Raw genomic sequence first — 14,553 nt, forward strand, 5'->3', positions numbered from 1 at the left:
TCTTGGAGAGGAGGGGGAATCAATGCTAAATTATGTCATTATCATGGTAATGCATGTTTATTATTTGTCAAAATGCTCCATACATTTTTAATGTTCATAAAGGCCAAATATCATATTCGCCTAAAATATCAGATACAGTATGCCTAAAAAGAGGAAATAGTAATTTCATTTAAAAATAAATTAAAATTCAGAAATTAAAATGATGAATTCTTGGAAAATCCAAACAATAAATCAATGAATACGAGGTTAGGTAGAATAAAAAATGCTGAAGGTTCATGGACAATGTGTTCTGTACTGTAATGGTGTTTTCACTGTGGGCGCATCAATAAACTCGTCCAAATCAGCTGTCCAATCAGCAATGACATTGTTCATGAAATAATGCAATCTTTTATATTATGCAATCCATAATATAATGCAATCCAACACACACACACACACACACACACACACACACACACACACACACACACACACAGAAAACAAATATTCAATATATCGTCACTTGTAGAGTTTCATCTTTAAAGATTCACTAGATGTAATAGGACGTCAATAATTCAGCACCGGGCAGCTCCTGATACCACTTTGAGTGGACGCTTTAATGGGCGTGGTCTCACGACCCAGCATGAACTCTCATTGGATGTGAACATCATGGATGGATGCGCACTGTTCGTCGACGCGATAGGAGATTATCTTGTTTTGGTCGCCATATATTTCAGATAGATAAGGCTTCGATGGAAAATGACCTCTGCTGCATAGTTAATTGTGAGAGATAATGCAACAGCCCATGCCTGTCCATCCCTCGAGGTTTTTTTATAAATAATGCACATGGTTAGTGTCACTGACTGCTCCAAATCTCCACGCGACAACATGGATGAACAGAATATTCTACTAATATTTCACGCAAAGGAACGAATGTGATGGGTGCCGACGGTAGCAAAAACAGCAAGGTAAGTTGTTCATTTTATTTCCAAAATATGACTGATGAGAAAAGTTGGAGAGCTACATTTTGTAAAGCTCGTGTACTTTGGGAAAAACTGTGTGTATCGACACCTGCTCTCTGTAGCATGTAGGACAAACGGGAGTTCTGCGTTTGTAAATGTGAACTGCTTTTGTTCTCTGTGAAATGTCATTATAAAGCAACGCATAAACTTTTTTTTTTTTTTTTTTTTTTTACAAATAAATTGTTATCGGTCAGTTAAAGTGACAATTTACTGGAAAAAAAGCGTTTTTAACAAACAATAAAGTCTAATGAAGCTTAAAAACGTGGCTTTTGACTAGTAACTGTATTCATATTCTGTATTTTTAAAGACATTAAAAAATATATTAATCATGAATTCACTTGACGCATGACAGCTATGTTATGCTCATGTATGACGTATTCCTATGCAGTGGAATTATTTTTTTCTGTAAGCACAGTAGTTCCCAGGCTCATTCAGTACGGAGTCGCCTACTCAAAGCATTGCCGAAGCACGTGTCATCAGCGCATGACTTTCATCATTTAAAGGGGTCATGAAATGCTGTTTTGTTTTTTGTTTTTTTTTGTTTTTTTATAACTTAATTATTTTACCCGAGGTCCACTGATAATGTTGTTAGTTATGTTTTTAGCACTAAAAAAAGTAATAGTTTAGTAATAAATTGTCATTTTCGACCCTGTTTCTTGCCCTCTCCCTCTCTGAAAAGTTCCGTTTTGGCCACATCGTCTCCTTTAAACTTAAATGTAAACGCCCACTGTTCTGATAGTTCACCCAAAATGAAATTTCTCTCATCATTTACTCATCCTCATGCCGTCCCAGATGTGTATGACTTTCTTTCTTCTGCTGAACACAAACAAAGATTTTTAGAAGAATATCTCAGCTCTGTTGGTCCATACAATGCAAGTGAATGGTGACCAGAACTTTGAAGCTCAAAAAAGCACATAAAGGTATCATAAAAGTAATCCATACGAATCTAGTGGTTAAATCCATGTCTTCAGAAGCGATATATTAAGCATGGGTGAGAAACAGATCAATATTTTTGACAGATCATCCAACCTGCCCAGTTGGTGGCAAAATGTATAAAGAATGTGAAGCACCAAAAACAAAAGAAGAATGTGAAAGTGAAAGTTACAAATGTTGTAATTGCATTATTACATTTTTGGAGTAAAATACTGATTATTGCAACTTCTGAGGACTGTAAGCTGTTGGCATGGGCCGCATTAAAGTCATCATTATATATTTGTCCCCCCATTATAAATATGTCCCCCCAAAAACAAAATAACAGTTGAAATAAATACAAAGTATCGTATAAATACTCCCTCAGTGGATAGTTACCTTGAAATGTTCAGTCTTACTCTTTGGTCTCCATGTGCTCAACTGAATTTACATGGTGAGCAGAAGTGATTTGTAAATTACTAAAACAGTAAATTTTTCCCATTAAATGCCATTGAAATCCACTTAAATCATGTCATAGCCAATCATTTTCCTAATTTTTTCTTGCAGCTATTTACTTTTAATATAAAGAAGAATACAATAAAAAACATTCACCTTTTGCCACTGCTGCAGCTGCAGAGTGCCTATAGTTACAACATCACTTATGACCATGTTGAAAAATAGGTTGTCACTGAAATGTGAGTAACACAAGTATGTAAAGATTTTTAATGGCACTCTGTGTGTTGTCTCATTCACAGCAGTACACAGGGTCAGAAGAGCAGTCGAACACATCCGGATGGAGGGGATTTCTCTCAACTATGGGTATTTCTCTCCCGGCGGCTCTCTGCCGCGTCAACCCACTAAGAATCGGGTCACATCGAATGATTTGTGACAAGGAGCCATTCATCCCCGAGCACCTGCTCTGCTCAGTGCCGAGCCCTGAGAAACTGCGTATGGAATGGAGTCTGCCTAGCTTTATTAACATGTTTCTGCCTGAATTTCCCCACCGCCAAGTCCCAGGACATGAACATTTTCAGGTGAGCTGCCCCTAAAGGCAAAAGGTGAAAATTTTTTAGGTCATTAGTCAACATTTTCTCATTACCTTATAATAATTTAATCATTATTTTTTAAATAATGATATTTTTATGCTGTCTCCAACCCTTAGATCACGGGTTACATAGCCAAAGGATCTTTTGGTCCAATTTTAAAGGTGAAGGATAAGTCAAAGCAAAAAACCTATGCAGTTAAGGTAACATTATTGTCTATAATTCTGCCTATGTACATTATTAATCCAGTTTTGCTTCTGGATTACAGTACATCCTGTCAGAGTAACACAATATATATATTTTTTTTGTTTTGTTTCTCTGTCGTAGGTTATTCCAAAGTCTGAGATTCTGCGCTTGGGGGTGTTGGAGCAGTCTAAAGAGGAAGTAATAGTCCAGGTGAGCACTAGTCCACATATCACCTTTTATGATATCATCTTTTCAGTCAGGTCTTATGGTCTTTGTCATCTTTTACAGGCACTGACTATTTGTTTTTATAAATAAGTAAACTGCAGAACAAAGTGAGCTGGTTGAAGAACTAGAAGTTAAAAATGAAGACAACAGTTTGCAATTTACTTAAGTAAATATCTTGACTAAACTGAAATGTCAAGTTCCTATGACTTAGAATTTGCCATAATTGTAACAATTACCTATTAAGATTAAGTAACTAAGAACATTTCTTATGTTTTGTTAACTTTAAAAAGACAACCAGGGGAGTTTCCCAAAAGCATTGTTAGCCAACTATGGTCGTAAGTTCCATCGTTACCAACACTGATTTGGTGTTTCCCGAAGCCGTAGTTCCAACAAACATCCGCAAACAGCATTGCACAGTTGTGTGGTTGGAACTAAAGCTCTTCACTTGTGGTTAGAAGCATAGTTTGCTGTTTGGACATCATTTGACTTCGCTGAGGCTTCTATATATTTCATTCTGTCAACACTTTGACCATGTGTACATGCACATTAGTTTTTGAGCCATTTAAGGCACAAATAAGAGTTTTAAGAGAAAACGCTTTTTCACACATGGTTTCTGTAGGAGAACAAGGCTTGGCTTTTATGTGTTTATGTCAACTCAAAAGTGCCGCTTATATGTTTTTGAAGAGTGCGCTTGTGTGTATATGCTCATGGCTTTTGGACAACACCAAAGTCTGATGTTGCGTGAAACACCACTATTGCAGCGCAATGCATCTGTCGCATTACACAGTGCATGTGTTTTCGTGTCTTCAGCAGCTTTCATACAATATACAGCATTATGGTGTATTTGTAAATGAGCTATTATCATTGGATATCTGCAGAAGTTATTACTCCACCCCTGCGACAGACCGACAGCTCTATATTGTTGAACCAACATGGTTCGAACGATGGATGTGCTACATAGTTACTACGGATTCGGGAAACAGTTGTGACTAGCTAGTTAATTTGTCCAACGATGCATCGTACTATGGTGGTTAAGCACTGAGTTACATTGTTGTACAGAAAATGCACCCCTGGTCTCAAAATCACGTTACTATACCTACATTTTTACAAAATTATTATTACATGGCTCGTTTTATGTATTGCAGCAGTTTCCGGGTGAAAAACACTAGAGGCGCTGTAACACTTTCACACAAATCACGGGTAAAACGGCAGACTGTCAGTTCATAAACACTTTCTTTTCACTCTGTTTCTCACACAATGCTATTTTACAACATCTAAACACTTTTACTATAGCGCATTACTTGCCAATAGTAAGGTAATGCATTTTAACATTTGCATTACCAAACCAACTACATTTACAATTAAATTGTGCAGTAGCTCAACTGATAGAGCATTGCAATTGCCATGCAAAGGGCCGGGATATGAGTCCTGAAGAGCAAGTGGTTGACTTGTGTGCCAAAAGTGTCATTGAAGCACCACCAAATGACATGGTTGCTTCAGCAATTGCACTTTTCATCTCACATTTGCTTTTTATGACACCATCGGTTAGGTTTAGGTTTAAGGTTAGGGAGGTTGGTTTTGTTGATTTAAAACTTGATAGAGCACAAACCTTAAAAATCTCATCCGTTTCGGAGAAAATTTAACTTGCTTTTAGGTCCACTCATTATACATTTAATCTCGGAACTGCTGCAATATGAGTAAGGAGCCATGCAATATCATTTAGCAAAAATGTCGCCACAGCCACGCAAGTTTTAAGAGATCAGGCTCTTAAATTGCTACACACAGGAAAAACAGTGCATTCATCCAACAATGCTGCTATGCTTGTTGGTTTGAACATTTCAGGATATTGTAACAGAAAAGCTGCATCGAGATGCATTATTTATGTTGTTAGAACTATAGACTAGTATGTCTGCCTAAAAACTACAAAAATAAACAAAATCTTTGCTTATTTTTTCAGCATTGTTTACTTGATCTAATAATTTTTTTTACTCATAACTGTGGAAACCAAGGCGGTGCTTTTGTGTGTTTTGCACAGTTCTAATTTGCTGAAAGAGAGCTAACATGAGCAGGTCTCTATCACCCTGGTTCATGAAGAGGCTGAGTTCATAACCCACAGAGGTTTATGACTCACTATGCCTATGCTCTTGTTGTCAAACTGTTGCCTTACAGCGTCAGGTCCGCCACCCTTTTGTCCACGACCTGCAGGACTGCTGGCAGACCCAGCGGCACATCTACATTAGTGAGTGATTCAGAATACACCCCTTGTCCCAGCTCTCCTCCTTCCTCTCCCACCCGAAAGTCACTCTTCCCTTACATCAGGTGCCTTGTGACCCTGAGCCCACTAAGAGAGTAAAGTTTCTGATGTGTTCTTTGTCTTCTCCCTGAAGCTCTCACAAACTATCGTTCAAGCTTTATTCTGATAATACTTTTGGTTGCAATCTTTTTCATTCTGTGAGCAGCTGTGAGAACATATACTACCCTGAGGAGCCAATAGACAATATCACACAAGCAAGAGTGCTGTTGAACTTAAGGTCAGTACAGCTGTGAATACCTGTGGCCTCAGGCCTGCAGCTCTATCATAGCTGTGCTGATAATCAGTACAGCAGCACTCTTGCCTGTGTGAAATAGCTTAATTATAGAGTAAAAATTACTATTTTGTCATTTTTATTTTTATTTTTATTGTTATTTATAGATATTGACTTTAATAGTTAAATGAACTTAAATGTGGCGCACTGTGTACAGAGTACGGGATCAGGTATTTCTAAAACTCCAAAGAATGAACATAGTTCACAGAGTTCTGTAGAATATGGTTTCTATCCATGATGCAGATTTCTTGACAATTCTTCTCATTGGATGGACAAAGCAACATACAAAGAAAAAACATTTGGAAAATGTTTTATGCAAAACAGTTATCTCATGACAGCTTAATAAACGTAATAATTTGGTGAAACAAAATGATGGTATGATTGTAAGATAATGTACGACTTGGCTTGCACGAAAAAGTTTCAGTTGTATTTGCATTTAGACCAACCAATCATCAAACAGAATTTCAAATGGATACAATACAGGTTAGCTAGTCTCCAATTCAACACTTTATTTAAAAAAAGGACATGTCTCTGAACAAATTTGGTTACTCCATATATATGTATGAAATACGAATTACTGATGTATGTCAATAACCTGTAACACACTTTACTCATCTCGTTCCAATCCCCCATGTTCTCTTTGTTCCGTGGTACACAAAAGTTTTTTCCAATACCATGGTTTAGGGATTGAGTAAAAGGTTAGACTTTAGTTAGGTTTAGGTTTTGGTTAGGAGTTAAACTTCGGAAAAATAGTAATAACATTGTTTGTTGTTTATGGGAGTAAAAGTCATATTAATTTGTACAAGCCAAATCTTGCAATTTTGCCATCTCATATTTCTATTATCACTTGTAATGAGATGGGGTTGATACTGAATGTCACCCTGAGGAATTTAGGGCCATTCAGTGATTGAATGATTGAAAGTCGACAGTGATGGTCGGTTTGTTACTGACACACAATAAAAAGCGAATAAGTAAGGGATAAAGTACAGTCGCTGATCAGCTGGAATCAACCTCCGGTTTGCGTAGGTGTTCATTTGGTGAAAACGACTGTCAGACTCCTCAATAATCAGCCTATTACAAGACTACTTGCCAAAAAAAGCAAATAAATGGTCATGAAACATTGATTTGCGCTGAAATTGTGTAATTATGTGAAAAGAAATAAATCGCTGAACAGCTGAAATCCACCTCAGGTTTGCGTCAGTTCTGTTGGGCTCCTCATTATTCAACCTATTACAAGACTACTTGCCAAATAAATAAATAAATGCACATGAAACATTGATTTGAGTTTAAATTATTTTATTAGCTTACTTGTAGATATCACACAGTGAGCCGAGAAGCAGGAGAGACGGCTCGCTGAACGGTCTGATACCGTTCTGAGCGGTCTGATACGTCTTAATCCCCTGAAATGCGGTTGTTACAGAGTAATATCTGACCAATGGATGGCGCCATTAAACAATCAGAATAGAGTATTCCAGAGAGCCGTGTAATAAGAGCAGTTACTGCATAGCCACAGTATTTCTACCAGACCTGACACAGGTCTGGTAGAATGTTGCTTTCTTATATGTTGCTTTTCAGGCTTATTCGATCATATTAAATAATATATTAGACTTGAATAACAGCAGTTAATTTAGATGTTACAAAATGAAGTACGTCTTACGTTATTTGACAATTTTTTTTTGCAGTGCATTAAATTCTGTGTAGAACTGGGGAGATCGAGAGAGTGAGAGAAAAAGAGATTGCATGTTTCAGTGAGAGTTTTGCCAACACTTATTTGTCACCAGGACTTCGAGTGATTCTCATCACCTTATAAATCCCACTTCCAGTTTTTAGGCTCAATCCAAACCTCACGCCCATTTTCCAACCCACGTGTCTGATTTCTCAGTGATCCTGAATGTATATGAGAGAATTTCCTTTTCCACAATGGTTTTCACCCCTTGATTGCTTTCTCCTAGCTAATGCTGTGATGAACGTGGCACTTCCTTTGATTATCACCTGATTCCTTTATTCACCACCTGCACATTTTATTTCACAGTTTTACTCCTTTGTTGTACTGCCTATGTGAAGATACTGTACCTTTTCAGTCTAGATCACTATTGGATTAATTTGTCACCAAGACCTTCAAGCTTTAGAACCTTGTTTGTAACACAGTATGTTCTGTACTCAGTCTGACCAAGATGTTCTATCAACCAATATTCTGCAATTGTGTGTGAGTGCATAAGTGTTTGAAACAGATGGTCTTGACTGATTTATTAATATGCATCTTGTAATCTCCCAAAGTGGCAGATGTTTTCTGTGTTCACTTGCACTTTTCTTGTACTAGTTGGATTTTTGTGTTCATCTTCATGTTTATGTGCCTGTGTGTGGGATTTGTACATTCGTGCACTAATTATATGATTTGATTATTTCTTTCTAGTGTGTGATTACTGCAGTACAGGGGACTTGTACACATACTGGGTTATGATTGGACAGTTTGGAGAGGGTGTGGTGAAAGTGTTTGCAGCTGAATTGGGTTCTGCATTAGGTAATAAATTGATCTTATTACTACATTAAATCTTAAATTAAATGTAGATTTTCCTGAATATACAGGGTTGTACATATATAACCATTTATATATATGTATATGTTATATATTTATTTTTGCTTAAGTACAGTAGCTGTTCTTGGCACCAGACAGAATTGAAATATATTTTTCAAATTCTTGTCATAATTATGTTAAAAGTAAAAAGGTGGATATTTTAATACTTTCAATCTTGTTGGCACCTGTTGCTATTTGAATGAGTATTCACTGAACACAATCAGTGATTATTATATGAAGCACTGTATGATGATTTAACATTTTGCCTGAGGATTTATTGTAAGTATAAGTCCCGCTGTACATATCATTCCATTGATTTTTATTGCATGCTTACTGTATGTAATAAGAAATTCTGAAAAAAAATAAAAAAAGAGTTCCTGTCTTCAAAAGTAGTATTATGTTTTTTGTTTTTTTTTTACCAAATTTTGGTGTGTTATGGTTAACAGATCTCTATTCTTTAGGGTTCCTTCATGATTGTGGAATCATCCACCGTGATGTGAAGGTATTCATTGTTGATCATGATTTGATGGTAATAGGTGCATACTTGAAATATGAACTGTCAAATGTCTGAATCCAAAAATGCACAATATGTTTAATTTGTTTAACAGATGGAGAATGTCCTGCTAACAGATCAGGGTAAGGCAGCCTGTATTCTTCAGACCTTCCAATTGAGGGCAGTATGTGTCAGCTTTTCACATGTAAACATGAATTATTCCGGAACATCCAGCTTCATAGCAGTATTAATAAGAATAAATAAATAATGTAATTCAACAATTTGTATCTGTTTATAAAAATTCTGTAAAACGCCCTGCCAGTGCTTAAACAATTCAAATGTCATGTAACAAACAACATAATGCGTTCAGCACAGTCACAAATAATCAATCCCATAGAGTAGATTGACTTTTAAGACATTTTCCCTTTGCTTACTGAATTATTCAGCCTATAGTGGTTAGATGTGAAACTATGTTAATGTGGAGGTCTTGTTATCACATATTTTATAGGCCACCTTCGGCTGGCTGACTTTGGTTTGTCTCGACGACTGGAGCGTGGAGGAAGGGCATTCACTATTTGTGGAACAATCCAATACATGGGTAAATCTATAATAAAACAAGAAATTAAAACAAATAAAGAATTACTTTGGATTATACATAGTGTACATATATAGTCACTTGAAAATGCAAAATGAGTCATTAAATGATATTTATGGCTTCACAAATGAATTGATGTTTATATGTCTGGCTATGTTTTGAATGTAAACAAGACTCATATGGAAGCTACGTCTATCTCTACAGCTCCTGAAGTCCTTAGCGGTGGCCCCTACAACCATGCTGCTGATTGGTGGTCTCTCGGCATCCTCCTCTTTGCATTGGCCACAGGCAAGGTGAGATCACAAAGAGTGTCAAATGCATGTGATGGCATGATTGAATGATATAATGTCTACTATGCTTGGTAGATCAAGCAGTCTTGCATTGCCTCTTCATACAGTATATTTTCCAGAACATTTGATCTTTTATTACCTTAGACAGTTCTCACAATGGGTAAAAAAATAAAAAGCAAAAAAGCAAATATCTCACTTAAAGTCTTATTTCACTCAAAAATACAAATTATGTATAATTGACTCACCTTGATATCATCCCAAATTGTTTGACTTTCTTTCTTCCGTGCATGTTGGTCTTAGTCATCAGTCACTTTCAGTGTGTAGAAATAATGACAGAATTTTCATTTTTATGTGAACTATCCCTTTAATATTAGAACTTGAAGAATCAGACTTGTGTGTGTGACACTTGAGTGTGTCTGTGTAAATGAAATTTTTTTTATCCCCTTTTCTCCCAATTTGGAATGCCCAATTCCCACTACTCAGTAGGTCCTCGTGGTGGCGCGGTTACTCACCTCAATCCGGGTGGCGGAGGACAAATCTCAGTTGCCTCCGCTTCTGAAACCGTCAATCCGCACATCTTATCACGTGGCTCGTTGTGCATAACACTGCGGAGACTCCCAGCACGGGAGGCTCACGCTACTCTCCACGATCCACGCACAACTTACCACGCGCCCCATTGAGAGCGAGAACCACTAATCGCGACCACGAGGATGTTACCCTTTGTGACTTTACCCTCCCTAGCAACCGGGCCAATTTGGTTGCTTAGGAGACCTGGCTGGACTCCAGGGGTGGTAGTCAGTGCTCACTGAGCTACCCAGGCCCCCCAATGACTGTGTTTTTACTTTTCTGCCAAGTCATTCTAAACACCTCCTCCCTGCTTGTCTCAGTTTCCTGTGTCTCCAGAGCTAGATCACTGTAGCATGCTGAGGAGGGTACGTGGCTTCCCATACGAGATGCCAAAAAACTTCTCTCCTCCTTTTGCTCTCCTGCTTACAGAGGTGAGAGCTGGACACTTGCTGGGTTTCTTTCACAAAATGTTAAAATTACCTACATTTGGACATTGTTTATAAAAGAGTCCCAAAGGACATTTTTATTTTAATTGTTTCATTGCAAGTATGTACATGTATGTACATATACAATTTTGTCTAAAATGTTTCTCCTGATAGCTTAGAAAATAAAGTAGACACATAAGACAAGTGTTGACATGCTTTATAGGGTATAGTGCTATAAAATTAGGCAGAGGCTATTCGCACTAAGTGTAAATAACAACCAAAAGCATCTGCTTTGCACTGTGGCAAATAATATTTGCTCAACTAATTAAATACTAACAGTTTAGGGGCAAAACTGTATGGTGTTTATAGTGTTTATTTAAAGTCCCACAGACATCCTTTACCCACCCCTACACCTAATCATAACCTTCCCTTAAAATAATTAACCATGGTTTTATGACAGTAACCATAGTATCACATGATATTTTGTAGTAAAGTCATAGTAACCACAAAATTAAACATGATTAATATAATAACACCATCTTACTGTAGGAACACTATGGTAAATTGCATTAAAACTATGGCTTCTGCCAAAAAACATGGTTACTACATTATTACTATAGCAAAACCATGGTTAACTTTACCTAGATAAAACTCTTAATTCCCCCACTGTCACCGTGACCAAATCAATGCGAGGAAATCAACTTGTATTAACTCTATTAATTTTCATGTATTATTATGAGTAAAATCAGAGACTATTTATTTATGAGAGACAGGCCACTTCTGTTAAAATGAATGGGAGAAATTGGAACGCCCAACCAAGGAGCTCTAGTGCCCAACGGTCAACGGATGTAGAAAAGAAGTCCTGTCTTACAGGGCCAATCACCTTTTAGATAGACATCGCCTGTCAATCAACTCGAGAAAGCGCATTAGCTATACAAGCCAGGAAAATTGTGCCTTTTAGCGTAATATGAGGTAAAGAAGCACTATTTATGATACCAGTGTTGTCAGATTTTAATGCTGATTTGAAATATGTTGTTTAAACGTAAGCTTGGCAAGCAGTTTTTGAGATTTCGGTCTTCCCCCATTCAAGAAAATAGGAGCTGCACTGTCATGACTGGAAATAGCTTCCCGGGAGCATTTCAAAGATGACTTGCTAGAAAGACATTGGTAATATTAAAGAAAATATTAAGAGTAGAGACAGGAAACAAAAGGCAGAATCGAACCCGGGTCGTCTGCACAAAAAAGCACATCCATACCATCTCCACAACCCACGCCACTGCAGTGACACTAGGGATGCAGTTTGTCTGTAATTTCTTTGGTTCCCCCAGACATTTGGAGTGCAAATAATAGTTACTAAGCAGAATTGGGTCGATTTCAGTTTACATGAACATTGGGAAGCTACATGTTGATTTCCTGTGTGTTTGTTGCTTTTCAACAAATGATTCCTTTATGAAATTATTTATAAGTGTGGTGCTGTTTTCATTTGAAATCGTCTTTCCTTATTTCAGCTTCTTTGTAAGACTCCAGCACGTCGCCTTCGGACACTGGACCGCTTCAAGCGTCAAACCTTTTTCCATGGCACACCGTTTGATTCACACCTGCTTCAGAAGACCCCCATGGAGCTGATTCTGAAGCTGAAGAACCGCCCTGATCGTCCTGCCAAAGCACGTCGAGGCCTGACCCAGGAACCCTTCCCGAACTTTGACTGTGACCTCCTCTTACACTCACCGTGCACACCCACAGCTCCAGACCTGTCCCCCTCTCTGGCCAACATGGAGCGAGTAGAAGCACTCATGCAAAGCCATGTACCTCAGGATGATGCTTCCAAAAGAGAAGTGTTTGTTTAAGGACCAGCGAGAAACATGTCAGTTACTGTGACTTACTGTAAGACAGTAAAGTTTAGTCAGGAGTCAAACACTTTAGAAGCATAAAAGGCAAGATGGAAAACTTAATATTCTATCATGAATGTGTACTGGTTGTAAAGTGTATTTCTTTTTTATTGAGGCAGTCTTGCATTATGTTTAATTCCTTACATTTTGTTTAGACATTTTGTAAAATGTGGTTCATAATTCTTCATGTCCTTTGACATTATTTGACTGTTTTGTCATCATTAATAAGCCAATACTGCATTTCTTTTCAACACATACAGTACCATAAATGAAATTCTTCCCAGATTATATGGACAAGTTACACAATATCTCAGGGATCTTCACTTTTTATCAAAACTGCTGAACCTCAGCCTCTTGAAAAAGCATAGTCATCGTTCATGTGTGAAATGGTAATATCCAAAAAGTGGGTACTTATAACTTTATATGACATTGCATTCTTAGCACTATGCATTTTCACAGGTAATTTGCATAGTGCACTTTTCCCATGTGTTTATTGCTGTTGCTGGTTGAATATATTTGTAAAAAGATTGAGTCATGACAGCCAAAGGACATAATGCATACTTGGTACGTTTTTGTCCTGAAAGAGACTAAAGAAAAAGCAAAGCAATGTAGAATTTTTGTTTTGATTGTACATAATATTTCATTTATAGTAAGCGTGGTTATAAAGCATGTTATCCTAATGACTTTATTGTTACTACTGTTATTTTAAACATTGCTGAGGGCCTGTGGATCTATGCCCATGTATGCATAAATAACCTTGACTTCCTGAGACAATAATTCTTTTTTTTTTTTTTTTTTTTTTTTTCAGAATGCCTGACACCAATAACCCTTCATTAAAAATTAAACAAAGAGAAGGAAAATAATGTATTCGAATGTTTTTTTTTTTCCCCAACAGAATTCAAGTAGCCCTTAAAAATACATCCACAAGTGTCTGACCAAAAATATATATTTAACACCATTTCAAAAGTAGCCTTTTTGCTAAAATCCTTCCGTAGGCAGTGAAATGGCCTGACCTCAATGACCCAGTAGAAAGTCCCTAGAAAGACCCCACCAACCTACATACTGTATTCTGAACAGCTTGTTAATGTATTGCACTGTTATTTAATTTAATGCAATAACATTACAGCAATGGGGGACATAGTGAAGCATTATAACCACACACAGCTGCGAACTGGTTCACTGGGTGAGATGATGGGTCAAGTTGTAACTGATGCTGTATGTGGTCATTTCAAAGCCCCACCCACCAAGGTCACTGTACTGCAATGTCAACTCCAGATATTATTGAGCTACAATCTCCCTCTCAATGCATCTCAATACAAAACATAGTACAAGTCCATATTTAAACTCTTTTTCCATATCATATCAAATCACTTTATTGTCACTCAACCATATACACAAGTGCAACAGTGGGTGAAAGTCTTGGGTGCAGTTCCGTGCACCATAGCAGTCATGACAGTGATGAGACGTATACCAATTTACAATAAACATTAGATTTACACAACACAATTTACATATCTAATATACACATAGGCCCAGTATGAGGCTCCATATTAGAGATGTTGAGCCTCTGTTTATTGATGTTCAGTGTTTATCGTTTTGTTGCAAGCTATATTTAATTCAGTGATTCTGTGGCAGTATCATGGTACAGAGATTGTATCAAGATACAGGGTTCAAAGAACACAATGACATTATGGCCTACAATTGACATTGTCCAAAAACCCATGGTGTTACTCTGGTATCATGTTCAAGGACAATACTATTACTAGTTAA

The 14,553-nt window shown here is 37.2% G+C and overlaps 1 protein-coding gene across 1 annotated transcript; it reads left to right on the top strand.

Annotated features, from left to right (window-relative positions):
• The first annotated feature begins 646 nt into the window (after positions 1–646).
• Positions 647–13,606, top strand: rskrb (ribosomal protein S6 kinase related b). Its single transcript, XM_051681645.1, has 12 exons — positions 647–947; positions 2,666–2,944; positions 3,073–3,156; positions 3,281–3,349; positions 5,534–5,603; positions 8,363–8,470; positions 8,986–9,026; positions 9,133–9,160; positions 9,526–9,615; positions 9,817–9,905; positions 10,790–10,900; positions 12,403–13,606. Exons 1-12 carry the CDS (start codon positions 918–920, stop codon positions 12,739–12,741), a joined length of 1,338 nt encoding a protein of 445 aa, XP_051537605.1. The 5' UTR covers positions 647–917; the 3' UTR covers positions 12,742–13,606.
• The last annotated feature ends 947 nt before the right edge of the window (positions 13,607–14,553 follow it).

Source organism: Myxocyprinus asiaticus, chromosome 40 (genome assembly GCF_019703515.2).
Source record: "Myxocyprinus asiaticus isolate MX2 ecotype Aquarium Trade chromosome 40, UBuf_Myxa_2, whole genome shotgun sequence".
In the NCBI taxonomy this organism is placed as follows: Eukaryota; Metazoa; Chordata; class Actinopteri; order Cypriniformes; family Catostomidae; genus Myxocyprinus; species Myxocyprinus asiaticus.

Coding starts and splice junctions, on each gene's coding strand:
- rskrb (XM_051681645.1), top strand. CDS start 918: ATGGGTGCCGACGGTAGCAAAAACAGCAAG. Junction 948..2,665: donor ACGGTAGCAAAAACAGCAAG/GTAAGTTGTTCA, acceptor TCTCATTCACAG/CAGTACACAGGGTCAGAAGA. Junction 8,471..8,985: donor TGAATTGGGTTCTGCATTAG/GTAATAAATTGA, acceptor TCTATTCTTTAG/GGTTCCTTCATGATTGTGGA.